Below are 26,264 nucleotides of genomic sequence, written 5' to 3' on the forward strand. Positions count from 1 at the left end.
TCGGTGCGTACGGTGGAGTTTTAGCTGCGTTAGAGTAAACAGTACCCATCGTCGATTTCGGTGGCGAATAGAGTTAATACATGAATTTTTTTATTAAACACTAAATAACAAGTATACATTTCATTAGTAACGTATGACATTGGTATTTGGTTGTCCTATATGCTTTTAATAGTAAAGAAATAAAAAAGAAGATACAATACGATGCGGTTATACCTCGTAAATTCTTTACAATTCTTTGTGACAGCTTTTGTATCACAATCAATGATACTTCATTCTTACAAATCGCCTTGTCCGTGTTTTACTCTAAATCATGGAACTTGTGTAAATAGATGCATGTCGTTAATATTGCTGGAAAAAGATACCAGTTCCTTCTTTCACGAGCACTATTAACAGGATAAATTATTCTTTTAAACAAGGAACTTTCGCGTATCGTGATCGTGTGTACATGTAGAATCCCCCTAATCACGCTCTATGATTGTGTCTCTGACTTTACTCCTTCGGAACGTATCAGTGAAAGCGATGCTCTCGCAAATGCGTTGCCCAAACGGATCTCCGAGAAAGAACATTTTAAACTACGATTTGGCTCGCTGGAACCCCAGCAAATATCGGCCGCGGAACCTTCGTGGCGGACGCTTGCCGCGCGAGAAATAAATACAACATCGCTGTAATGTAAACGCGTGTGCGAGCGGATGTGCGCATTTAGTTCCTAAGACAGCTTACGCGCGCTATAAAAATCACATCTATAGGATTAGTAACTAACGCATAGGTCATTGATAAAAATTCTGTTTTTACAAAAGCGGCGAGTGTTGTGTAATTCTTATCACTATTAACATCACATGTGCGATACCCTGAACGCGATTTAATCATGGCACGTGATCGTTTCTTTTTTTACATAATGGCCAAACCTAGAGGAGACACGTCGGATCGATAATCGTAGATGCACTTGAAGTTTAATTTGCATGTTCGTCACAACACCTGGTGATCCACGCCGCTTGTGAACAGCGCGGTGAAGAATTGGGAGAACAGTTTGCCCATGTATTGCTCTTCTTTCACCGGCCACATGCCCTCCAGGAAGCCGATGTGACCGCCGCGGGATGTTACTACCACGGCTACGTTCTTGGTCTCCGATATCTCCTTCAGCGGAATAGCTAGACGCCGATGGGAAGAATACATTATTTTAAGCGAGACGTCATACTTTGTGCAAGTAGATTCAATATTCAAGGTTAATTACCATGAACCGGCTGGAACGGATCGTCCGCGGCACTCAGGCAGAGTAGCGGCACGCCGATCAGATGCAGTTTATCATGTATCGTTGCGTTGGAATAATACTCCTCCACATCTCTGTAGCCAAATTGCTTCACCGTGAAATGCGAGTCGAATTCCCTTACGGTCTGGCTCTGATGTACAAAGGCGATCATTGCAAGCAAGTCAAATTAAATTAACCGCAATAAGGGCCAGAGTCCCCTCGCATAGAATTTTTACATCAGCAGGTAGACTTCGTTAATCTCACCTTAAGAATTGTCTCGATATCAACGTCAAAAAATCCAGACTCCGTCGCGTAATGCAGACGCTTTATGTTCTTGCGCAGCGTGCCGGCCAAGTATTTGTTCATCATCAGGTTAAAATAATTCTCCTCGGTGTTCTTCGTCGCGGCGAACACGTTCCACGGCACAGAGATGAGGAAGCATCCCTTCAACTTCCCTCTCGCCATTACTCCCTGTTGGGCTAAGTAATTACCTAGAATTAATCTGCAAGTAAACGCGCATAAGGAATATATTACAAACAGAGTTCATTGCGGCGCTGCTACTATTACCATAGAATTAAAGAACCGATTGTGGTTTACAGAAATTTTAGGAATTCAATTGTTTCTTAGGTAAAGGCTTCGTTACCCTCCCATCGATATTCCAGTCGCCCCAAGAGGCACATGGGGGTGGAGCTTTCTCACGTGCTCGACAACCTCCGACAAATCGTCGCTGTTGGCGGCGCAGTACATCCGCGGCGTCTGCAATCCGACGATTACACGTTAAGCCCGTTTCCCTATATTCGCAGCGCGTTTCCGTGCTAACTGTACCTTCAGCTCCACACCTCCTAAGCCTCTGTTGTTGAAGATGACGCATCGTATGCCGACTTTTTTCGCAGAGGAGACAAGGCACTTTATGTACTCCGCCTGGCTCGCGCCGGTCAGCCCCGGCAAGATGATCACGATCGGTGAAATAGCGGAGGAGTCCCCCTCTGCCCAATCCAAGGCCACTTCACCTCCGTCAGCCAAGGTCAGGATCTCCCTGCGTGACGATTAATTAATTAATTGCAGCGAGAACGGGCGAGATAATTAGCTCGCGATCGTTTACTTGAACAAGAGTGGTCAGTAATTAGTACCTATTAAAATCGTCGTACGGCGTAGGATGCGACGATGTACAAGGTGACACATTTTATTTTGCAAACGTGCGTACTTCCAAGTTCTGACAATCGAGCAAGTGAAGAATCCAGGGAGATGGAGGGAAAAGAGGTCATTTTAAGGTCGCCTGTGATTTTCCTTATGTTAATCTCACTTTCCCCCGTCTCTCTCGATACTTGTATGTACATTCCGCTTGTTTAATACAATATTCGCGAATTAAAATGTGTTTCCTTTAACGTACATTCGGCCCTCCTTGAGGGGTTAGACCAGCTTGGCCTGGTCAAGAAATATCGCATCTTTGGGAATTTATTTCTAAGTGATAAAAACACTTTCATCGATACAAATTTTTCAATGAAGATAGACACATCTTTGAATAATATATACAATTTTTTTTCAAATATCAAAACGTTCCGAAAATTTTAAATGCGTTTTTCTCGAAACCACGTTTTCCGAAACGGTGTACGCTGTAATTTGAGTAAAACTCTTTGGATTTTTATACAATTTTGCACAGATGTTCTTAAATGTATTCTCTATCGTCCGACCGACAATTTTTTCAAAATTTTTTTCACAATTTTTGTTTAAAAAATTGTCGGTCGGACGGATTTCAATTTTTTTCCCCCAAATTACCGGTCCGACGATTGAGAATACATTTAACAGCATCTGTGCAAAATTGTATAAAAATCCATAAAGTTTTTTACGCAGAAAAACGCATTTAAAGTTTTCGGAATGTTTTGATATTTGAAAAAAATTGTATATATTAAAATAAAAATTTTATCGATAAAAGTGCCTTTGTCACTTAAAAATAAATTACCAAAGATGCGATATTTCTTGACCTGGCCAAACTGGTCTGACCTCTTAATTAAAATGTCCTGTCTAGCATTTTCCATTTTTATCAAGAGAAGTTGAAATATCTGAAGTTCCACGCGTCTTTCACCTTGTAAGTAAAGTTATAAAACCCTAAGTGCTTCGTAGAGATCTGGAATAAGTCTGATTTAATTAATATTTCACAAGGACGGTACAAAGAAAATGACGAAACATCAATTTTCTCGAATGTTTCGAAACGCTAGATAGGACATTTTAAATGACGGGGGCAGCACCGTATACGTAACCGATTGTTTCCAAGCAATTACCCTCAGTTTTTAATAAGTATGAAGTTAAAGGTAGACTTACCAACCTGCGATAGTGAATCGACGGTAATATTCGCGATCTAAGAAGGCTGGCCAATATAGTCTGCGCTCTTGACTCGAAGCACCATAAGGTCGGCCAGAATTTGTTCCTGACCAGCGGTACATGTTCTTCTAGGAACGCTCGGAACGGCCCGTTCGCGCATACCAGCAGCGGCATCTGAAAGTCGTTGAAAACACTCGTCATTTTTATCGATTCACCGAGCATTGTCCATCGCCTGGAGGCTCGAGACCGTAATTCGATAAAATCGAATCTGCATCTTATCGTTCGCGACGCTCGTTCGCTCGTCTAGTCGCCCGTCTATAATAGATCACGCTCCGAGGTGGAGATTAATGAAACAATCTATGTACTTTGATTTCGCATCGTGCCTCTCGAGCATTAATAGTCACTGTTCTACTTTTGGCAAGAAACTTTCCACGCAGGCATCTTTAACGGCGCAATTACTGTACGCATATTTTTCGACGGTCCCTATGACACGTTTGCAACGAAAATAATCATGTTTCTAACATTGTAACACACTCCGACCGCGTGAGTAGCATACCGAGGCGGGATTAATCCACGACAAATATAGCATTATCTGTCATTAGCGCTTTTGTTGTGGAAAAAACTGTAATGGCCAACCGTCACACGTGTTTATAAAGAGCTGAATACAGTGATCGCGTGCAGCGGCTCTATAATTGGCCCTAAATTGCTCCATTCTACGACGCTGGAACTAATAGAATACATCTGCGAGTGCGATTAAACAACTTACGAATCCCGTGGAAAAGTTTCCACTAACGTTCCGTTCGAAATTCGTCTTTTACTCGGAATAATATTTCATTGTAACGCGGCCCGGATTTAATTTGCAAATTGCATTCCCGCGTGAAAGCTGTTTCTTCGTTTGCATCAGTTTCATATACAATCGGTTCTTAGAACGTTAAGCGAGCTACTTTGCAAGCACGACGAGTCGCATGCGTGAATAGGCCTGTCTATTGAAACATTGCGTTATTCTTCGCGGCTGACTATTTGGTGAGCGTGAGTTACCTGTTCCGGCGTTTGCGCCTGGTGCGCGCGCGCGCACACGCGCATCAAAGCTCTGGCAATTCGTCCGGGGCGAGCGCCTCGGAGTTTTAAGGTCAAATTAATAAATTGTGTGGCTCCTCGTGGCTCGTACAGGCCACGAAGGGTCGTGCGAGAGTTCGAAGTAGTCGTATCGCGGAAATAGTGATAATATATCGACGCGATGCATCGCGATCCCGATGCCGCGATAAGGGGAATGAAACTTTGCTCGAGGCCAGGGGCGTGCCGATATTTCCAAATGCCTGCCGGGTAATGCTCCTTCCAACGAGCCTCGAACTTCACCGAGCAGTTTCTTTTACGCAGATTTTCGAAGCTTTCCGTGTGGCAAATCTAGCAGACTGATGCATCGAGGATGAATCGATCGACCGCGAGCGAAAATGACATCAGACACAGCAGACACGTAGTTAACGCTCGTGTACGTTTACGGGCACCGAATGCAGGGAGTGTCGAATCAATTCGCCTTCAATTAGACTTATTCTCGTTGGATCGTAGACCAGCGGACGCCTGGAGATCGAAGTCACGTATCCCCGAGCAAGTGTCAATAACCCTTGATCGTCGTGAAATTCAGCCGAGCACGGTGCACACTCGACGAACGGAATTCTTTATCCGTCGAAACTATATCGAATAGAATCAAGCCAGACACGGCATACGCGTGACCGAATCAAACGCGGTGCTGATTGAGAGTAATGAAGGTTAAAAGTCTGCGTATAAACGATAACGGCCGCTGCACGATCTAATTTCAAGTTTGACTTGAGGCTTAAGTAACGCCAGTGCGTGCAATGCCACCGCAGGAACGTTTTACTAGTAATTTCGCAACACGTCGCTGCAGGCACAGCAATCCTAGCCAACGCTCCTGCCGCAGATGCTTTTCTACATAGAAGTGCAATCGATCTACGAGCCATAACCTATCTTCCATAGAAAACCTCACAATCTAGACATTCCCAGCCGAAGAAGCACCAACCTCGACATCCGAGGTGCAGCCCCTTGCGTCATGCTACCGCGTTTCACATATCTCGTACGAAATCTACGAACTGTCATTTAAATCGCGACAGGGGAATCCGACCAACCAAGGTCGGTAATTTCAATCAATCCATCAATGATTAATTGATCAATCTTCGTTTCAATACCGTGGTTCGTTCAAATGTAACCCATGCTCGGCGATATTTTCGGCACGGTACGGTGGCCAATACCGGCAACGGCGAGGAAAACGGTGGCATGCCTTCTTACCTACATTTGCCCACCATGCTTACTCACTTTGACCACTTCGAAAAGGTAGTAGACGCAAAATCCGAAGCCCAGCAGCGCCCCGTAGTAGACCGTCGGGATGTCGAGGAGTGGCTCGATGTAGTTCAGCATCCTTATGCTCTATCGATACGTCTAAGTGGGCTTGGTTAGGCGTAAACGCCGCTGATCGCCAGGACCGTTGACAATCCTTGCACGTCGAACGCCGGTGGCCAACAACCGATCGCGACGCTTTCATACAGTGTCGCGCGACCGCGCGCATGACGTTCAAATAATTGGACGGCCAACTAGTCTCGCTAGCCGGCCGACCGGTACCGATAGCCACTGCAGCTACACGCTCGCACATAGGTGTGTATGCTCGAGATTCGGTCACGTGCGCACGAGCGGATCCGCTCCCACACTGGCGAAAACCCGAGTCGTCCCGCCGCTCGCCCGAGCCGTGCGTGCGACGAGCCTCTGTCAGACACGTACACGGCCCCCTTCGTCGTGTGCACGGAGAGCCGCCGCGTAACGCGAGTTATATAACGCGAGAGCAGAACTTTTCGTATCGACATTCGTAATGCGGCCTGCACTCGCTTCCCGCGACCAATACGCCCCGCGCCGAGCGGCGGCGTAAACGCTGGCTCGATCGTGAAGGGGCCGTTCCTGCGTTACGCTCGATCCACGAGATTGCAGAGCGGTTATGCGTCTTCCAGCGAGAACTTACTATCGCGGGCAAGTCGGCTGTATCGGCGATCTCGCGCTATTGCGACACACGCTGCTCTTATATTTTGCAGTGTCATTATGAGTGTTTGAATGGCCACTAATGGAGCGTATTGCAGGAAGTTGTGTTAGTTCCTTTTTGTTTCTTTTTAAACGGAAGGTTAGTGTGTAGGAAATTAGCGGGGAAGGTCGTCGATGCTTATCAGAAGTCGCGCGGTATGTGGTTTTCATCCAGCTGCGGTAAAGCTGCAGACAGAGGAACGCGAAGCGATAATTTGTCTTTATTATATGTTGGGTACGTTCGTGCAGTACGCTCATGCGTCGTCGAGGTTGCTTTTGATGAGTTCCGAACGGCTGATGTTTTTGTTAGGGGGTTATAAAAATTTATTTCAAGAATAAAATCCAGGTTTCTATTCTTTTTACGAAGCTCTTGAATTACTTCAGTGGTGGTCATCTACTTTTTCCTTTTTCTTGCGGAGGTGCCAGGGCCCTTTGCCTCTCCCCCTCTGGATGCGCCACTGTTTTGGGGTCTTCGATGAACCAAACAGGGAGCTGTAGGAATTACTCGCGTTTAAGGCTGATTCAGATACGCCGAGTGATTTAGTCGAGTAGCGAGTAATTTAGTAATTTTTCGTGAATGAACACTAGAATTTAGTCAAGTAGTTTAGTAAAATAATGATAAATTACTAAATTACTCGCGATTCGACTAAAGCGAAGATCCCAAACCCGAAAATTCGAAAAGTTCTGAAACTTTGCGAATATGTAGGGGATTTCCTCCTGATTAGAACGCAACTTTTGTTTGCTGCCCAACTTCACTCGAAGGGGGTGAAATCAACCCTTGAAAACTCGGCAATTTTCCGATTTTCTGTTATAACTCGCGAACTGTAACAGATAGAAAAAAAGTTTCAAGACAAAAGTTACTTCTTTTAATTAGATCTATCATTTGGTAAAAAAAAATATTTTACAGTTCTCGAGTTATAACACAAAATCGGAAAATAACCGGATTTTCAGGGGTCAATTACACCCCCTTAGAGTGAATTTGGGCAGCAAACAAAAATTGCGTTCTAATCAGGAGGAAATTCTCTACATATTCACAAAGTTTCAGAATTTTTTGAATTTCCGGGTTCGGGATCTTCCCTTGTAAATTACTCGACGTGTCTGTTCCAGCCTTTAATTCAATTACAGTTTAGTTGCCTTTCGAAGAGAGGCAGTGGTTCTTCCATTATTTCCAGTGGCGCGTCTTGGAAATCGATTTCATGCAAATGATCGATACGTCCCAAGAATTAGTTCGCTAATGGTTTCTCTGAATATGGATTGGGGATTGAAAGATGATTATCTTTCCCAATTGGGAAAAGATATAGAACCGCGTGATTTAGATTGTAAGAAAAATGAATTGGGAAGCACGCCAGGGGAAAGCCGTCTGTCGTTCTCCTTTTCAACCGCAGACCTTTTGAGACTCTTCGTGTTACAATTTCGCTATAGTATTTATATCTCATATTTCTTTATTCTCCGACACGTAGACACACGTCTACGTTTGCGGTCGATCGCGTGGTAGTTATCACCGGCTCGTCCAAGCATAGACGCTAATATGCTGGTGATAATAACGCGACATAAGCTTTAATAAAACCTTCTGCATTTTTTTGTAACATTGCTCTTTACTGTCTTAGTTTTATCTGTACATTTATCGTATCCAACAATAATCTCTAATTACTAATCTCTAAAATACTTTAACGATTGTTGCATTTTAAAAACCACTTTTTTCTTATAATGCAATCTAAGGCAGAAGGAAGCAACCACTTTTGTCCAAGAAAAATGACTCCTTTATTAAACACAGTCTTATACATTTCACGAACATAATGAAACCGTAACCAGGGCGCCTGATTTTAGTCGTGTAGCCCGAAAGTCGGCAGCGAAAAGGGGGATCTGTTTTAACATATCTACATTTGCAAGGATCGACGCTTCTAATAGACAATTAGAGTCGATATTCCCGCGCCAGGTACACGGGAATACGACGAGCGTGTTACCTTGATAAAAGTTTCGGTATGCTGAAGTAGAATCGAATCCTCCACTGTCCATTTCGGACCAGGCTTACACGGGGGATCTACGTATCTCTCGGGGTACCTTATTTATACATGGGCACTATCAGAGGACACTCTCTGATCAAAAGGGGCAGCTTTACTGACACATGGAAAGCATATAAATATTATATCCGTAAAAAAAGACAAACTTGAATGGAGGCAAACATTTCTTGGCGACTAATTGGCAACTTAACGGTAAACGCGAGACAGAAATGTTACTCGCATGATAAACGCAGCTTAAGGCGAACAATAATAGGTATAATAGAACTTATATGGAACTTGCAATTGACCTTATTAAATATATAGAAATAGAACGTCGATGCGCCTTGCGTAACAGGTTCGCATGCAACGACTAGCAGAATGCAAACGACTAGGACCATTTTGTTCGCGAACCACTCGCCTGTACGGTTCGAGGAAAATCCAGCACCCTTCGTCGCGCGCTCGACCCGCTAATCGCTTGACAAGAGGCGGCCGGGGCCCTCGAGACGAAAGCTGCAAGCTGCAGCTTCGCCGCGCGACGGGCGGGCGAGCGCGAGGAATCCCTTTCAAGCAGAGAAAGTGTAAATCGGTTTGCTCGCTGGCCACGACGTCGACTGATTCCGCGACAATAATAATCGCCCGGCGAGTAAGACAGACTTCGCTGCAACGGAGCATGCACGCGGATGATATTACACCTTAACTTATGTACAACGTTCTCGTTGGTAGAGCGTAGAAAATACATTTCAACATCTCGGCGTCTCGTGCGCATACACGTCTTAATCCTACGACGGCTACAAAAAATGAACTTGTACGCCATGGAAGCAAAGAGTGTACGCAGGGGGTGCCGAGGGGGCAGGAGCTGGTAAACGTTTCCAGCAACCTCGGTAGGTAAATTCTGAATCAACAGGGGCATAGAGGATGGCTCCCAATAAAAATCAATTAGATACTGATGAGAAGTGTGCAATCCTACACCCTTTTCCAAGTACAGATCATCCATTCTCGCTATCGTCAGAAGTTCAGGTGAAGGAGACCTCGTTTCTGTGGTCAATCCACCCGGCTTGGTATCAGCAGTAGTCACAATTTTTATCAACAGACAGATAAGAGCAGCCTTCGAACGGCAGAAGGCTGTTTCTAATATGATCTTCCAGTGAATGAGCAATGTTTATCCCCGTAACTATTGAAAACAGGCCACAGCGTAGATAACTATTTCGATTCAGAAGACCTGCCAAGCATGCCAGGAAATCGATCGCCGCCTGGCACCCCTCTGTTATCTTATATCCTCGGAGGTCTCAGCGAGTTAACGATACGAGCGGGAGCGCCTCCTGTCTGACGTCAAGGTACGTTAGAGCTCGATCCGTTGTCTGCGTGCTCTTTCGTAATCGACGCTCAGCCACGGATGTTGAAATTTGTTCACCATATATCATGAGCTATGCCCGCAGCTCGACTCGCGGACGTATTTCGCCCAGGTGCGGGTGGGCGCCATGTCCCCCTTTCGCAGCCTGCGCTGGTCACCGCTGGCGCGGATCTGCTCCATGATGCTGCGATAGGTCTCCTCGCCGTAGGTGCAAGTCAGGCTCTTCCTCAGTTTCGCGGCGCCGGTCTCGAAGTTGGTCGGCTGGCTGCCCACCAGCACGGGGAGGTTGTTCTTCACCTGCACCGCCCAGTCCCACATCTCCGCGATCGAGCAGTTGCAGACGAACGGGTTGCCAAGCAGATTCACCGACAGCACCCGCGGATTCGTCCTGAATACTCGCGGGCTAATCGAGCTCAGGTTGTTATTGCTGAGGTCCAAGTGCTCCAGGGCGTGCAGCTTCTTCAGGCAAGCCAGGTTCTCCGTTCCGGAGATGTTGTTGCCAGAGAGATTCAGCTGGGTGAGCTTCCTCGTTCGCGAGAACAAGTTCTCGTTCAGATGTCGAACGTTGCAATTGCTCAGATCCAGGATCTCCAAGTTGGACAGATGAGGAGGCAGGAGGGGCTCGTTCTCGGGGACCACCAGAGGGTTTCCGCTGAGGCTCAGCTCGATTATATCAGTGCTCACGCGATCGCCGAACACCTTGGGGTCTATGGGTGTCTTCAGGTCGCATTTGTTCAGCTCCAGGCCCTCCAGCCGGGTTAGATTAGCGAACAGACCCTCCTCCAGGGTGTGCAGCTTGTTGCCCGACAGTATCAGCCTCTTCAAGGTGGTCATGTGAGCGAACGTGTTGTTGCCGACGTAGCCGAGGTTGCAGTAGGACATGTCCAAGTATTCCAACGACTCTAGAGGATTCAGGAGGCTGCCGAACGCGTCTGACAGAGGGTTGTGCGAGATGTCGAGCTCCTCCAGGTGCTCGAAGACGTGGAACGCGTTGGGCAGGCGTCGCAAGCTGCAGTTGCTTAGCGAGAGCTTGTGGAGCTTCGGCAAGTGACGGAGAACCACGGTCAGGTCAGCGGCGAACATAGGATTGCCGCTCAGATTCAAAACGCGCAGCTTGCTGGCGTTCCTGAACGCCTCCTCGGATAAACGGTCCTGCAAGTTGCAGTTGGACAGGTCCAGCGACTGAAGGTTGTGCAGATTGTGGCCAAGCGTGTTCCCAACGTCTAGATGCCACAGCTCGTTGTCGGCGAGCACCAGCTGGCGAAGGTACAGGTTCTTCGCGAAAGCGTCGCCCGGCAGGTTCGTGATGCCTGTCTTGCTGATGTCCAGGTGCTCCAGCCGTATCAATGGAGCCAGCATGTTGGTCCAGCTCAGAGTGCGCAAGTCGTTCCCAGTCATCTCGAGCTCGCGCAGGTTCTCCAGGTGGGCGAACGCCACGGAGGACACGTAGGTCAAGTTACAGCCGTTCAGCTTCAGGTACTCCAGATTGGTGAGGTGGTCGAACGGGCCAGGCTCGATTCGCTCCAGAGGGTTGTGGGAGAGGTCGAGCTTGTTCAAGTTCGTCGTGTTATGGAAGAACTGCGTATTCAGACGACGGATGCCGCAGGTGTTTAGATCCAGGTAGAGCAGAGTCCGACAATTCAAGAAGTGGCCCTGCACCTCGTCCAACGGGTTGTTCTGAAGCTCTAGCGTGATAAGACCGGGGCTGTCCCTATCGAAGGGTAGAGACGTTCGTATAAGTTCGAATGGGGTGTAGATTTTGCGGGACAGACTCGATTAGCAAATCTTAAAATCGATTAGCACTTCTGTCTACCTGCGCGTTAATCCCAGCGATCCTTACCTGAACGCCTCAGGGTCAACATGGGCTATTTCGTTATACGAGAAGTCCACCTCGAGCAGATAAGTCAATCCAGCGAATGATTCATGACTGAGCTCGGTTAATCGATTATGCGCCATCTGGAGACGCCTTATCTTGATCGATTGCGGAAACGGGTCGACCCGCGCGACGTTGTTACCATTCATATCCAGGACGTAGACATTAGGGCTGAGCTCGTCGTAAGGGATGCTCGTCAAATTGCTTTCGGAGCAGTCGGTCACCCAGTTGACGCGAAAATAATGACAATGGCAGTCCATGGGGCACTCCTGCTCCACCAGTTCGCCGTTATAGGCTAGCGTGGAGGTCGCAACGGCGACCATCAGCAGTAGCTGCCCTAGCATCGTCTCAATCGCGCGATATATCTGCAATCACAACGAACAGCGATCAGTGTTTTATTCATACAACAGCCTTATTTCATATTTTTCTCTTGAACGCCAGTCCCTTCGGGACGGGAAAACATGGATGCCTCGCTGCGAACGTGAATTGGACGTGAAAGAAAGAGTCGGAAGGGGGGGGGGAGGGGAACAATTGTTTTATTTGTCTGGCCACATGCGGTATAGAAACGGACGGATGAATGCAGAAAAGGAGGGAAATACGCCGTTGCTGTTCGAGATTTACACGGCTCGGTTACGACGGCCATGCTCATTGTAGTGCATTGCCAACAAGATAACCGGCGAGTACTAATGGTCTGAAGCAAGTGGAACAATTGTCAGTTAAGAACGGACTTCGCAATTGGCGGTCGGTAATTCCGAGCAACAATGCACGGCGCCACAGGTCGTTGAGCCAGAATCGTTAATCGTTTCCGTAAAGCACACTTCACTATCCCTTCTTGCCCCTCCCCGAAAAGCCCCATTTAAAAGAAGCCATTCAACGAATTCCTTTTATTCCCTAATTTATTATTATCGTTAAATCCGTGGGTAACTCGGCCTCCCGTTATTCGGCCGAACGGTCTAATTGGCGTTGTTGCCGTTCCATCGGTAAGCCAGGGTAATTTTAATCTGGAAAATAAAAATCGTACAGCGAGCAACGCGGCTGATGGACGAATATACGCGGACGCGATTAAAACGGCTTAACGGGTATTATTTAAAATCGTGCTACGACAGGAGACGCGACTGTGGCGAATAAATGATACATGTGCAGCGCGGCACGGCTAGCGCCCGCCTTCATCTGCATTACCATCGGTCCGTTGATCAAACATGCGCCGGCTAATGGGAGTAATTTGTACGCATTAAATTTCGCGGAGCACAATCATCTTCGTTACAGCGATGAATAACATTCGAGGAAGTTTTCGTGCCGGGGAGCGAAGGCCGGCACAAAGAAAAGTGGCGACGCCTCTGGCCAGCAGTCAACTTCACAGGCGAAGCCCAGCGGAAATCTTTCCGCCAGAATGCCACGCGTTCCACGCTCCACTGCCCCTTCAGCTCTCCACGTATAGTTCACCCTCGGCCCTGGGCCATTACCATCCGCCGGCCCCCTCCCCCCAAACCCCCCATCAAACAGACTCTGTCTGGTATGGGGAAGTGTATTTTCCCCTTTCGATTCTTCCTTGTATTTCTCACTGTCGCCTCGCCTTTGGCGCCACAAATCTTTCTTTTTTGAATTCCATCCCCGAGCCAGCGACCCCTCTACCGCCACGGAGCTCGGGTCATTTGCATTCAGACTCCAGGCGAGACATTCATACTTTTTGCAAATATCCTCTCCCTTTATTCGCGATCCGGGGTTTTCAAACATCGGCGGAGGAGGACGCCTTGAAGCGGAATTTACGCGGAACCCGACAGCTTTCGTTAGAAGAGGCGGCTAGCTAGAACCATTTTCGCTACCCATTCATCCACAGTTTATCTACGGCTCCGCGAGATCTGTTTCTTATCGAGTTCTCTATCTCGACCGAGTCGGTAACACATACAACGTCTCCTGCAGCACGGCATGCATTCAAAACGAAGTTACGGTTTGCAAGCTTCTCTTCCTCACGCCCCCCCCCCCTCCCATTCCCTTCTCCCGAGACGCGATCGCGTGAATCACTGTGACACACACTTTTGTCCTAATCGGGAAGCAAACACTTCGCATAATTAACAACATAAACCAGAGTACACGGCTCGGTTAGCAAGGGAATTACGTCTCTGAGAAGTCGCCTTGAAGGGAACCACCTTATCGACGTGAATCACAGTGACGTTGCTGTATCGCGACCGAATATCATTTGCCTCGGTTCACAGAATCTTCTCTACTGTTCTTTAAATCTGGATACTGCGGGAGCATTTGCATAGGTATCGAGAGAGTGTCGTCGAATGAATATTCATAAGAAACGCGGTGCTCGCAGAGGCAAATGGATTCCTACGATCCACCGGCGGTTACCGATTATCCGGACGGGCGTCGATTCCGATCGAGATCACCGCTACTTACGCTGCGTGTGGAGTTCGTCCCGGAAACAGGTCGAAATGCACGCGTTCACGTACCGGATAGATGTTATCCTTCCGTCCCGCGGCAGAAGTGAGGTTAAAGCCGCGAGCGTAGCGGCGGATTCGAGCGTGGCACTGGACAAAGATAGATTGAACTGAGTTTGCTGGTACCCCGGTTAAATTAAACCATGTCCGGCTGACCGAGGTCAGGGTAAAACCTACTGACGCGCACTCTCGTTCTTTCTGCGTCGTATTAGTCTCGCGACGCGCGTCTTCACGGGGTGTTATGCTCCCCTCCCCCTTCCTCTTTTGCGTGCCACGATTGCACGCGCACACACGCGACCGTCTTTCATCCCCCCTTGTCAATCACCCGAGTCTCATAGCTTCCGAGTAAAAATTCAGCGGGATTGAAATTCTCTTCCATTAGACCGTCCTAACCTCCTACTATTTTGCAGAGTCATAATTTACCTGCTGGAGTCGCTTCCTTCCAAAGGATGTTGATCGGTATTTCCGCGTATATTCACGATTCGTTGATACGATTATACTCTCGAGTTCTTAGTAACGCAGAATTAGAGTGGAAGGGTTGGAAAACACTACCAATCTTGATGTACACACTCGAAACGCATGCGCGCGAAAGCTAACCCTTTTTAAAAACACGTTCCGTTCAGTGGGGCTTAATTCGCGTACACGTAATGCTTCTCGAACCCGAGAACTGTTCGCTGGATATATCGAGAATCTCTTCTTTGTAGAGTGGTTTTAAGGTGCGATGCGGTTGAGTAATGGGAATATCGCATGGGATGTGTCACGACTGACACGTGCTCTATTGATTATCCATTATCTGCGCGAATTTCAACGTATCTTGCGTTCCATAAACATCGGACGATATCGTGAAATAATTAGCAGTGTCCCGTGATCCCATTGCATAGGCTATGCGATATATCGCAAGCGCGATACAAGCTGAGAAATCAATGAATCGACCGGTGGTACTTTGCCTTGAATCTAATGCATACATCGTCCATGACGTTAAAGGTTTTAGTTAAAGCTTTACCTTGATTCGTAGTTTAAAGCTTAAGCCTCCTTTCTTCTGGATATTCTTCTAATGAAACGCACATATAACAGTTTCTATACCAAACAGAACAGTGGTAACGATTAACTCCGAAGTAGGCACCGGTGACATAACACGCGCATGCGCCCCCCCAATTTCGTTCAACGATTATCTTTGGCAATAACGTTTGAAGCCTGACATTCGGTTTAATAAGCGTGTTAAATGAATAACGCGATATTTTTATTCTACGACCTTTTTTACACTGGTCTGACGCTCGGGCGCAGACGCTGTTTATCACGAGATAAGATTATCGTATATGTAACTTTCAGCAATGCGTAGTTGTTTTACGCACGTTTACGCGAATTCTAAGCACACTTGGTCACGTGCACGTGTACGTGGTCAAGGTGCACAACTTAGGTTAGGGCCAAACCGGGAGATGGGGCGAGCAATTGAGTCACTCGACCGGCAAAGTACTTGACAAAAAAACTGGTTTCCTCTGCGATTAGCATTAATCAAAGTCATCCTATACGTTTTTCTTTGTCGTGCTGAATAAACGAGGAGTTTTTTTAACGGGCGATCCGTCGTATGGAGAATCACAATTTCTCCGCGGATTTTTCCGTGTATCCACTCGAAACGGTGACGGATGTAGTATTTTAGGTTACGTTAATGCGATATCTCTGTGCCAATCATAATACGACAAACGTGCAGGCGTATTGAATGGCCATAGAGGACAATGGGAAATCGATATGGCTTGGATATGGTACGTGTCACTCGTACGTCCGGGAGCGTTTGTTCACGTAGTCAATGCGTGATTGAGCGATGAGTGCGGCGCGTCGAATTCTGAAGAATCGCATTCGGCCGAATTGGAAGCGGAGGTCAGGCATTACGCCAGGCATTGCGAAACGTCGGGAATAGGATCTCATGATCTTGACTAGGAACAACGACCTGCCAGCCCCACGCTCGTATCTCCATGGCGTGGGAGCGAGCAAGACGCCGGGGCATCGATTAACTTTGCAATTGACATTAGGTTTCCCGATAACGTGCCACTGAATTATCGCCCCAGATTAATTTCCCTCTTAGAGCGGGCGCGCCGTGACTCAATTTTTTCGCTCCGGCCTCGCGGAACGAACGATCACGGAAACATATTGAACCGCGTAAGGTTGCTGGAAAATGTACTGCCGGGTCCGATTGAGATTTCGGGTCGTTATTTTATCATACTTCTATTAATTCGTTTGCGGTGGTTGAAACGTTTAGTTTCACGCTCTACCGACTGCGCGGTAATGATAAGTTAGTAAATAAAGACAAGTAACGCTACGAAAATCTCTTTGTTGTTGTTTTCTGATTTTAAGGTTAAGGTTCGGGTTTCTATTTTCTCTTAGTATACAATGTTGTTCGTAAAACTAAAAGATGACGCTTCCAAGGTATCTTATACAGCCCAATGAACACCAGTCTTTGTTATTCTGATTTTGATACTGAATAATTGAGGAACGTCTTGCTCCTTTGAATGGAAGCTTCACTTTCAAATTGAATGATAAAAACGTAGGTTGTGATTGGAGGAACATAAGAGTGTAACGAGTGGGTGCATTAAGAATATTCCACGGCGAGTATGTGACTTAATAAATTCAATTGATTCATGGGTCACGCGTGCGCTGAAGAAAGATCGACTTGTCCGTGGCAGGCTGAAATATAACATCGAGCGGAATCAATTGACGTATTATAAGGGACTTAAAAATGTGTAGATGTGATATAACTCGTACAGTTATGCGAGCTTTATATAGGCTGTTTTATATTCATCCGCGGATTATACGCAACCGTTCTGTACACGTGTGTACTTCGTTTCCGAATTGCACAATCACGCTGTTTATTCATGATGCACTAATGCAGTTATCAGAGTTTAAGGTCATTGATTTGACACTTGCATTCGTTTATAATTTACACGTACCCGACCAAAAGAAACTGCTCTGCATTAGTAATTCTTGGAATAGACGTCTATCCTACGTTCGTACGATATTCAATTTTCAATTCTTATTTTCCTTATCTTCTTAAAATCTCATTTCGAAAACACATTTAATCTAGCTTCAACTATTTGTGTACCAAAGTAATCGGTTGTACTTTCGAATCGTTGATTTAAGTGGAAAAATTTCAGCACGCGTTTTTCCGTAAACAAATTTCCAAATTTGGTCCACTGTATTCCTGTAAGTGCCCCGTAATCTTGGCGAAAAAAGGTAGCGGACTACTTTACCCATGCACGAGCAATTTATTCGTTCCTACCATTCGACACCAGAGGGCGACAGAGTCTCATTTGTCCCACTTAACGAGCAAACCGCATTTCTTCGCGACTAAAATCACAATAATCGTTCCCTGATTAGTTCCATCTTGGAGGATTCGAGATTTATCACGATTACCTTCGCGCACATGCACACGCTGCGCGGAGCGTGTTATTAATATAAATAAGATCTTCCAGCGTTGTCGTTCCGTAACGCCTGTTATACGATGTCTCTCGGTTAATTAGCAAAACGTACGATGGCGAGCATTATCGTAGCATCTGCGACGGAACAGAGGAAAATGGACGCGCGTATATAACCCATTCGACGTGCGCTTCAGCGATCCCGTTGAATTGAAGCGATAGCTGTTATCACGTGAGCGTATGAAATTTAATTAAGCCGAGTCACGTTAACGTCTCAATCCGGCAAGAAGCACGAGCGATGATTCTTCCCGTATTATGGATTTATGGCGGAATTATGGCCGCGAGTCCCGTGTATTTTTTCGCGCTTATATACCCCTGAAATTATGTGAGAATGACTCTGGCAACCAGCCAGCGTGCCGCAGAACGCGCGGAGACAACATGTACGGAGCAACGAACTTTGGTAAGCGTGACTCCGGGGACGAGAATTCTTTTTCTCTCTCCCTTAGAAAATCTTTTCGGTTGTAAAGTTCGCTCGTCGTTTCTTGGAATTCGCTCCCTTCTATTTCCATTCACGAATATATACGTAGACCATCGAACGGGTTGTCCGGGGAATTACGTCGCGTTTGTTGCTTCCTCCTGAAGGAATCGAAGCGTCGGGACGCTGGGAGTCTCGATCTCTTACGGAAATAAAGTATCACGGCATTCCGGTTTCAGAGTGTACATAGAACGAAGGTTGCGACATTTTAATTCGTAGGGATCGCAACGACTGCAACGAGGTACTGGAATTTTTCTAACCTTTCGTGATTTTAATGCAGGAAAGGAGTGCCTCCTTCAGGATTGTTTCCCTTTACGAAGGAGGGGGATCGGGGATTTGGTTTAAACGCTGGTTATTTAGGAGCCTCGCTCTTACAATAGAAGCTGAGAACCGACGTCAGCCATAAAGCTCTTGACACACAGCACGAAGGTGCGAAGGACAAAGTGTTCCCAGAATTGGTCTCGAAGCATTCCTCACATTGCACGTAGACGATCGTGAGAGAATTTATAGCTGATTCTACACGAACACCTGATTTAACTTCACACTTAACAGCGCTAGTATCCTTTTATTACATTCTGTCGCGATAACGTTGAATTATACTAGGCGTACTCTTCTAACTGAGTCGCATTCGGTATGTGAATTCAGCATCGGGGAAAAAAGGTTCGCGCACACAGCCCACCCATTTCACTTGCCCACCATTTTATTACTATTACAACGAACTCGTTACACGTTTCACACGAGAATGCAGTAATTGCATAAATTTCACAACGGAGAACCCAAGCATTTCTGTGCCCCGATAATTCTCGAGCTAATATAAACGATCCCCTTACCACGATAAACAATGATGAATGATGTAATTAGCAGAGCTCGATCCAGGTGCTCGCAATAAAAACATCCCTCGTTTTTTTAATTATTAATATTTAAAGAAAAAATCGAAATCCATGGAACAAAATTTCAAGATGGTAGAGTGCTCTTGTACTCTCCTAAAAAGCACGAGAAACCGACAAGGGTTGTTCTCGATACGAGGCCCTTAATCTACATATTACGTACATGATCCTGTTTTAGCATTCGTCTGCGACGCTAACGAACTTATAACTGCAGCCTCCCCTTGTAATCACACACCCCGTCATACAGTGCTAAGTAACCAAGCGACAATGCCTGTTGCAGGGAGCAAGCCAACCCGCAGAACCCACTCATCGCTCAACCGCCTGACGCATCATTCCTCAACCCGGTTGCATCGTCTCCTCGGAGCACGGCCTCGCCGACGGACCCGTACTCCTGGACTCGCGACTGCTTCCTACGCGCCCGCCCTCGGTACACGCGCCCAGATTTAATCTCCGGGGCCAAGTTCGTCGGAGAGCAGCAATTCTCGGCGAGCAAGAATAATCTCGCGTTCACGCGTTGCCTCGGAGAGCCTCTCTCCAGCCGGCGCGGTTGGGGCGCTGCCTGCTGGCCCGAGGTTAGGGTTGTAGCTCCGGAGGAGCCATAGGGGGTTTGGGGTTAGCAGCGGCGGTGGTGGGAGCGGCGGTAGTCGCGGTGGTGGGCGGCGATGTCGGCGGTGGAGGGGAAGGGTGGCGGGCGAGCGAGCCACTGCGCAGATCCCAAAGTCCCACAGCCGCGAGTAGGTAGCCAAACTCCGATTCAGTGAGGAGTGACCGTTCCCGTTTGCAGTGCAGCTGGAAATCTCAGGGAGAAACCGCGGTCTTTCGTCCTCTCCTCCTCTCTTCTCTTCCTTTCTCTCTCTCTCTCTCTCTCTCTCTCTCTCTTTCTCTTCTCTTCTCTCTGTCTATCCCTCTGTCTCGCCCTGTCACCTCTCATCCGTCTCACCCTCTGTCTCTCCCTGTCTGTCCCGTGCGCTGCCTAACCACCCTCTGTCTCAGTTGCTCTCGCGGCGTGGCAAAGCGTACGCACGCATCCTCCAGCATTTTTTCCGTCGTTCGTCCCTCGACGAAGCCCCAGTTCCCTTCGCCGATACCGCTCGCCACAGCGTTGCACCACCCAGCGTCTGTCGCGGTCGGAGACCGTGTCTCGCGGAGATTCCGAGTGTTACCCTCCCCCCGCCTCGCGGATGGGTAGTCACGTGGCTGGGCGGCATCAGTGACTCAAGAGAGCCGGCCCTCGGCTTCGCTCCTCGGGGCCTGACTTCATCCACGATCACCGCGGCTGGATGAAACGTGCGTGCGCCAGTTGATCGAGGCTTCGCGCGGCATTCGGGCCCGCGGACACCTCCGGGCGGGCGCGTGTGCGTGCAGAATCAACGGTGGGCCAGGTCGATGTGCACAACTCCAGGGACACGTACTGAAACTCCACGTCTGTCGGTGTAAGTACACGCCACCCCCTGCTTATGCACGCCGCCGCGTACGCAGGCGACAATGAGTCACGGGCCAGACCCGTCTAAGGGCACACGCAGTCAGCTGTGCCCGCGAAAGAATGAGCCCTTTGCTCGCCACTGGAGCAACAGCGCCAGGTGAACGCCTGGTTCGGCTGGAAAAGAATCCAGACCGGAATGACGGCTTTAATAGAGCGACGAGGCATTGTTTATTATATTAGGGGTGGAGGGAAATTATGGTGGGACGAGTCGGAGTCTGTGTAAATTTTTGGATACTGGTTGGAATAATTAGAGAATTTATTTCAGAAATTCCGGGGGGTCTAATTAAGTTTCCTGTTTGCTAAATGTTTGTGCGGCGCGTACTGCCCTTTGGAGTGCGCGGCTCTCTAATTACTCTGAGCAGTGTAAATGCTAATAATTCTGTTTAAATAACATCCCTTCCACTGGCGAATAAATTATAACGAGCACCACTGTGTGCATATCGGTTAAATAGTCCTCTTCCCTGCTAGAAAGAATGCGGTCGAAATTTCAAGTGCGTTCATATTTAATCCTCCTTTGAATTCTGCAAATGATACCTAGGGTAAACCAACCAGTAATTGACCGCATACCAGTGAATGACCATTAGCCAGTAGAAATGTCTATTATAAATTTAAACATTATTATATGTTTATAAATGGAGTGTAGTTGCTCTTTTAATATCCTATATTTTTAGTTACGCGCATTAAGCAAACATTAATAAGTACACTTGTTATTAAAAGTATGCGGTCATTTACTGGGCTTCTACACGTTTTGCATTTTATAATTGTTTTCTTTTAAATTACGATAAGAATAAGTAATTATTTTATAGAAATTTCAAGAAAAATAAATTTAAATGCAATTTCAACAGCTGTTTTCTTGTTATACATAAACATATTCAAGTATTAATCTCAAAGGTCCATAGATTCCACAATTCGGTCATTCACTGGTTGGTTTACCCTACTTAGTATGCGTACAGGGACTTTTAGATGTTCATGCGCTCACAAAAGTCGATAAAAACATTCGAAACATCGAAAGAGTTGGAAATACAATATACAGCGGCAATAAGAGCCATTATCTTGCTTCTATTTTGATAAGAAATCTGTCCGAGATTCTTATGTAGCTCAGAAAGAAGAAAGTAGAAAGCGTTCTTAATCGATCTTCTTAAAAAAAATGGAAAAAAGGGAAGCTACCGAGCAATATCTCCTATTAATAGTCTCGAGTCGTGGGTATGTGGATCGATTTGATTAAAAACTTGATGCGAGCGCGCTGTTCGTGTACACGTAGGTACACATTTGCCAACAAGGACGTCGAAACACGTCTCGCGAAAACGGGCGGAACGTAAACAGTGCTCGGCGTGAGCACTCGTAAGGTCATTCGAACAACAAAAGACCACGCTAAAGCTGCGCAATCTATTCGGCTGTAGCGAAGGCACGTAGCATACAAAATAAATTCATTTCCTCTTTTGTGTCGAGTCTTAGAAACAAATCGTGGAACTACAGTATCTCGCGTGTTCTCCGTAGTACGCGCGATGGAGAAGACGATTCATTAATATTCTGATTAGCAATTCATCGAAGCGTCGAGCGTGGTAATTAAGCACAAAGCAATTACCGGTACGATTGCGATCCGAACAATACCACGCGTTTTTAACAATCGGATTCGGAATTAAAACGCTCATGAGAAGCATTATTGCCCACGACCATCCCCTAGCAATACGATTTCGCAAAAATCAGCGAACACAAAGGCGGCCACGGTTCAATGGTTTATCGCCGATACGCGGGGATAACGCTCGCGATGCCACGAACCGTTAAATGTATTAAACAATCAGCCCGCCCTCGGGAAAAATATACAGGGTGTTTGGTAAATAGTGGTGCAAGGGGAGGAAGAAGTTAGAAGAATAAAGAATACATTTTTTGCAATTCCTTACATAGTTGTATATAGTTCTCGAAGAAAATCATTTTGAACATGGAGCTATACTTATTTAGTAGCTTTACTTATTTAACATGGAGCTATACTTATTTAGTAGCTTTAGGTATAAAATAAGAAATCTAGTAGAAGTAGCATATTCCTCTTTTATTATTAAATCATCAGGAGTGAATTACTCTACTTTCCGATTCCCCAAGTCTTCAAGCCTTAAAACAATTCTTTTTCTGCTTACCCCTTCAAGATCACAACGAGGATCCCTTAGATTAGCACACTCGCTTCCACGGTACAGCAGTCTCCTTCATAACCAGACCACTTTGTGTCTTAAAATCTAAAATCGCTTTTCTGAAACTGGACGACCAATGGAACAAATTCCGTAGACACTTTCTACTGCTTACTTCGTAAGGAATCACCAGCTGGCCAATTGCACCTTGACTTGGCCACCCTGTATTACAGCCTCCCTCCGCCGCTCTCAAACTTCATAATTAATTTCCTGATATTAAGATGGGGGGGATACTTCTAATCCTGATAACTCCGGTTCCTCGCGAGGGGGAGGCTCGTTAATGAAATGCACCCTTACCCCCTTCACGGGATATTACTATTTTTGCAGGCCGTGGAGGGTTGCCCTCTTTCCCCGAGCCAAAAATGTTCCTGCCGCGTTATTAACATCGGCTTATATCGCCGGCCAGGTATTAAGTACGCGCCGGTATGACCGTTCCTGTAATCCCTTTTCCCCCGGAACTGAATTTCCAGCTCGCCGTGTAGAAGTGCGCGAGAGGCCGCAGAGTTTCAAGAGCCTTCAACGACGCGCACGCATCGAAACGCAATACCTACCCCCGACGACCCCGTGCCGGCAATATCGGTGATGTTCATAAATCATGCGCACGTCCACTCGCTCTTGTCGACAAACACTTCCCTGCTCCAGTTCAAATGGCTGATTAATAATGCCCGATGTGTGCGCTGCTACCGTCGCAGATTGCCCCGGTCTTGGGGGATAATATTTAATATTAAGCGTCTCGCCTCGCCCGCCTCTAAACGATTTTCTTTATTCCGCGGGGCGGCGGGGTCGCTTCACTTGGCCGGCGAGGCAAGGGTGCATTGATTTTGCTCGGATTTCGCGTACGGTTAACGCACCCTGGGGCGATGACGCGCCAGACCGCGTGCGAAGCACCGATCAAAGTTTCTTGAGAAAATTCACTTCCCTCCTGTGTCTGGTTTTTAATTATTCCCGGGGTCAGTTGTTTAAATTTAGAACGGGGGATAAACTTCGAGCACCGTATTGTCTACTCACTACTGTAATACGCAAGACTCGAGGCAAGTCTCTTCCCCCGTGCATACTAATAAAGGTTAACAGTTTAAAAGGTTAAGAGTTTACAACTTTTAAAATCGCACAACTTTTTTAAAATTGCTCCAAACCACATGAGCTTTTTTGGGAAGCTAGAAGGATTAATTTCCCAAGTGACGTGTTTCGTCGTTTTGAAAAAAAAATAAGGTTGGTTGGAATAGCAAAAAAAAAAAATAGTAAAGATGGTTTTTTAAACTTTTTTTGGAGAGCCTGTAATGTAAAGTCAAAAACGCTTAAAGATCGCAGAATAAGGTCGAAAATCGCTGATTTCGGGATTTTCGTGATTTTACAATACAACTTACATATAGTATACGACTTACTTGAATCTACAAACTTTTGTTTGAATTTTAATTACAGGCTCACAAATAAAAGTTTAAGAAACGACCTTTACTATTTTTTTTACTATTCCGACCAATTTCATTTTTTTTCAAAACGACGAAGCACGTCACTCAGCAAACTAATCCTTCTAGCTTCTGAAAGAAACTCACGTGGTTTGGGCCAATTTTAAAAGAGTTATTCGATTTCAAAAGTTGTAAACTTTCTTCCGCCCGCCACTGTATAATCCAAGGGCTTCACTATCGACTACTTGAATACCATAAAACGGAAATTAGAATTATTATCCAAGCAGAAGCCGCGTCTACCGATCCTGTGGAGACCTCCACGGAAACCTTTATTGCACCCCTATTTCGCGAATATAAATAACCGTGCAGAAATACGATACGATATCAACTGCCCAGCCCCACGCGTTAAAGCACACGATCAAGTGTCCAAGGTACATAACTCTTATCATTAGTTTGATAGGAATCTGCCGGTGCACGAACCCTCCCGCTCCCTCGAGCACGAGTCTCGACTCGCGTTCCCCGTCGCCGAGGGTATGAAGTCGAGGATGAAAAGTCCCCGATACGAATGCGTCTGAATCGATCCCAGGGACGTGGCAGGAGAGCGAGTCGAATCCCCGACAATGAGAGACCGGAGCAAAGTATGATTATCGCGGGAGTCGCGCTCGCCGCTTCGGTAACCTCTCTACACGCGGAGGGGCTGAGGGAAGCGGGAAAGGAACGGGGAAATGGAGCAAAGGGACCCGTGAGAAATTTTAATAACGAAGGGGACCAGGTCCGCGTGCACCCTAGGCCACCTTCTGTACCGTCAATCGACTTCCATCGGGTCTCTCGCGTTAAATGGCGACGCACCTGGCGCAGCGAACGGACGGACGCACTCGCTCGTGCACGCCGCCGGTCTCCACCCCCCGATTAGTTTCCCCGTGGCTGGAGAAAAGGTATTCCGGCGGCCGCATTAAAAACCGTGGCCTGTGAAAATGGGCCACAAATGCACGGCAAAAAGGTCTGGAAAGGGGGGGGGGGGAGGAAGATGAAAGCGCGGACGGGACAGTTTACGCCGCGGCTCGGATATTTTCGCAGCCCCGATTCGGAGGGGGTGGAGGGAGTTAAATCGACGGTGGAAAATGGAGATGGAGCGGTGGATGGAACGTTGTAAAATGTATAGTCGGGGGTAATTTAGAATTGTACGAGGGACAAGGCGTTCGCAGACTTCTTTCCAGGTGTGGGTGCAACTTCACATTGGGGTGGCGGTGAAGAAAAATATAGTAATGAAGAAACAACCCTGACGATGACGTCGACGAATTGGATCATGAAACACGCAGCGCGAGTAGCCTTCTTGCTTTTTCCATACCATTTTGTAGTGCCAATTTGATTAAAAGTTTAATACTGATATTAAATATATTCACTTTTTTAGTATAAACTTACCAAAGTTCAGTGTTTAAAAAGCGAGAGGGGAAAAGGGGTTCCGGACGCCGATGTGGACAGTGGTACTCGGCGAGACCTAATCCCCAGTTAGACCAGGGAGGATTATAAAATGTACAGTCTGGAGTAATTCAGAATTAGACGATAGACAGTGGGACTCGGTTAGACTCAAGGGGTTATACCTAGTCAGGAAGCCGAATTAAACGAATCTTTGAGAATTTATTTAAAAAAAATATAAGTATATATTGGTACAGAACTGTTTGTATTTAAAAGAGCAACGTTTGAGGAATATTCAGTAATATTTGCGTGTAAAAATATTCACTTATAGGAATGTTACAACCAATATCCGATACCTATGCACTTTTTGAAAAGTAGTTTGCGGTGAGCACTGCTATTCGGAATCAGGTTAGCTAAAATAACAAAAAACTAAAAGATTTCGTTAGTATATTACTTAGTTCATCCTCCGATTAATCGATGGAATTTCCTAAATATTGAGTTAAAGCAAACTGGCGGCAGTTTAAATTTAAGGTTCCAATTTTTCCAAAAAAGGCAGTTTTTCGTTGATAAAATCGAAAGTGCATATTGAAATAAAATCCTTCGATCTACCACTAGATTTTTATAACTAAAATAAGAGCTCACAGA

At 46.5% G+C, this 26,264-nt stretch overlaps 3 protein-coding genes across 8 annotated transcripts in view; 1 reads left to right on the top strand and 2 right to left on the bottom strand.

The window, feature by feature from the left end:
• Window positions 1-53: 53 nt before the first annotated feature.
• Window positions 54-6,368, bottom strand: Hydr1 (abhydrolase domain containing Hydr1). 2 transcript variants are annotated; one of them, XM_076818845.1, is made up of 7 exons: window positions 5,894-6,368; window positions 3,566-3,739; window positions 2,072-2,282; window positions 1,890-2,002; window positions 1,511-1,748; window positions 1,232-1,397; window positions 54-1,148 (listed from the first exon to the last, which is right to left on the bottom strand). In XM_076818845.1, the coding sequence occupies exons 2-7, from the start codon at window positions 3,685-3,687 to the stop codon at window positions 967-969; spliced, it is 1,032 nt and encodes a 343-aa protein (XP_076674960.1). In that variant the 5' UTR covers window positions 3,688-3,739; window positions 5,894-6,368; the 3' UTR covers window positions 54-966. The 2 variants fall into 2 exon arrangements, with proteins under 2 accessions (XP_076674960.1, XP_076674958.1); XM_076818843.1 differs by having other exon boundaries at window positions 3,570-3,739; window positions 5,894-6,365.
• Window positions 6,369-8,380: 2,012 nt separating this feature from the next.
• The window catches only part of LOC143372540 (uncharacterized), a 46,449-nt gene continuing 28,565 nt past the window's right edge, over window positions 8,381-26,264 (bottom strand). Inside the window, exons 1-3 of one of the 5 annotated variants that reach the window (XM_076818813.1) lie at window positions 15,312-15,452; window positions 11,835-12,232; window positions 8,381-11,705 (exon numbers count right to left, since the gene is read on the bottom strand). In XM_076818813.1, coding sequence (XP_076674928.1) covers window positions 10,061-11,705; window positions 11,835-12,211 — 2,022 coding nt within the window. In that variant the 5' untranslated portion in view covers window positions 12,212-12,232; window positions 15,312-15,452 and the 3' untranslated portion in view covers window positions 8,381-10,060. Of the gene's footprint in view, window positions 11,706-11,834; window positions 12,233-14,267; window positions 14,451-14,731; window positions 14,874-15,311; window positions 15,453-26,264 lie in introns of those variants that run through there. The other 4 variants (XM_076818815.1, XM_076818812.1, XM_076818814.1 and 1 more) reach the window with 4 other exon arrangements.
• Window positions 17,733-26,264, top strand: part of LOC143372544 (uncharacterized) — a 37,825-nt gene continuing 29,293 nt past the window's right edge. The window contains exons 1-2 of the mRNA XM_076818822.1: window positions 17,733-18,175; window positions 19,418-20,570. The gene's annotated coding sequence lies outside the window, so the exon portion shown is untranslated. The remainder of the gene's footprint in view (window positions 18,176-19,417; window positions 20,571-26,264) is intronic.

This window comes from Andrena cerasifolii, chromosome 8 (assembly GCF_050908995.1).
Source record: "Andrena cerasifolii isolate SP2316 chromosome 8, iyAndCera1_principal, whole genome shotgun sequence".
NCBI classification, from domain to species: domain Eukaryota; kingdom Metazoa; phylum Arthropoda; class Insecta; order Hymenoptera; family Andrenidae; genus Andrena; species Andrena cerasifolii.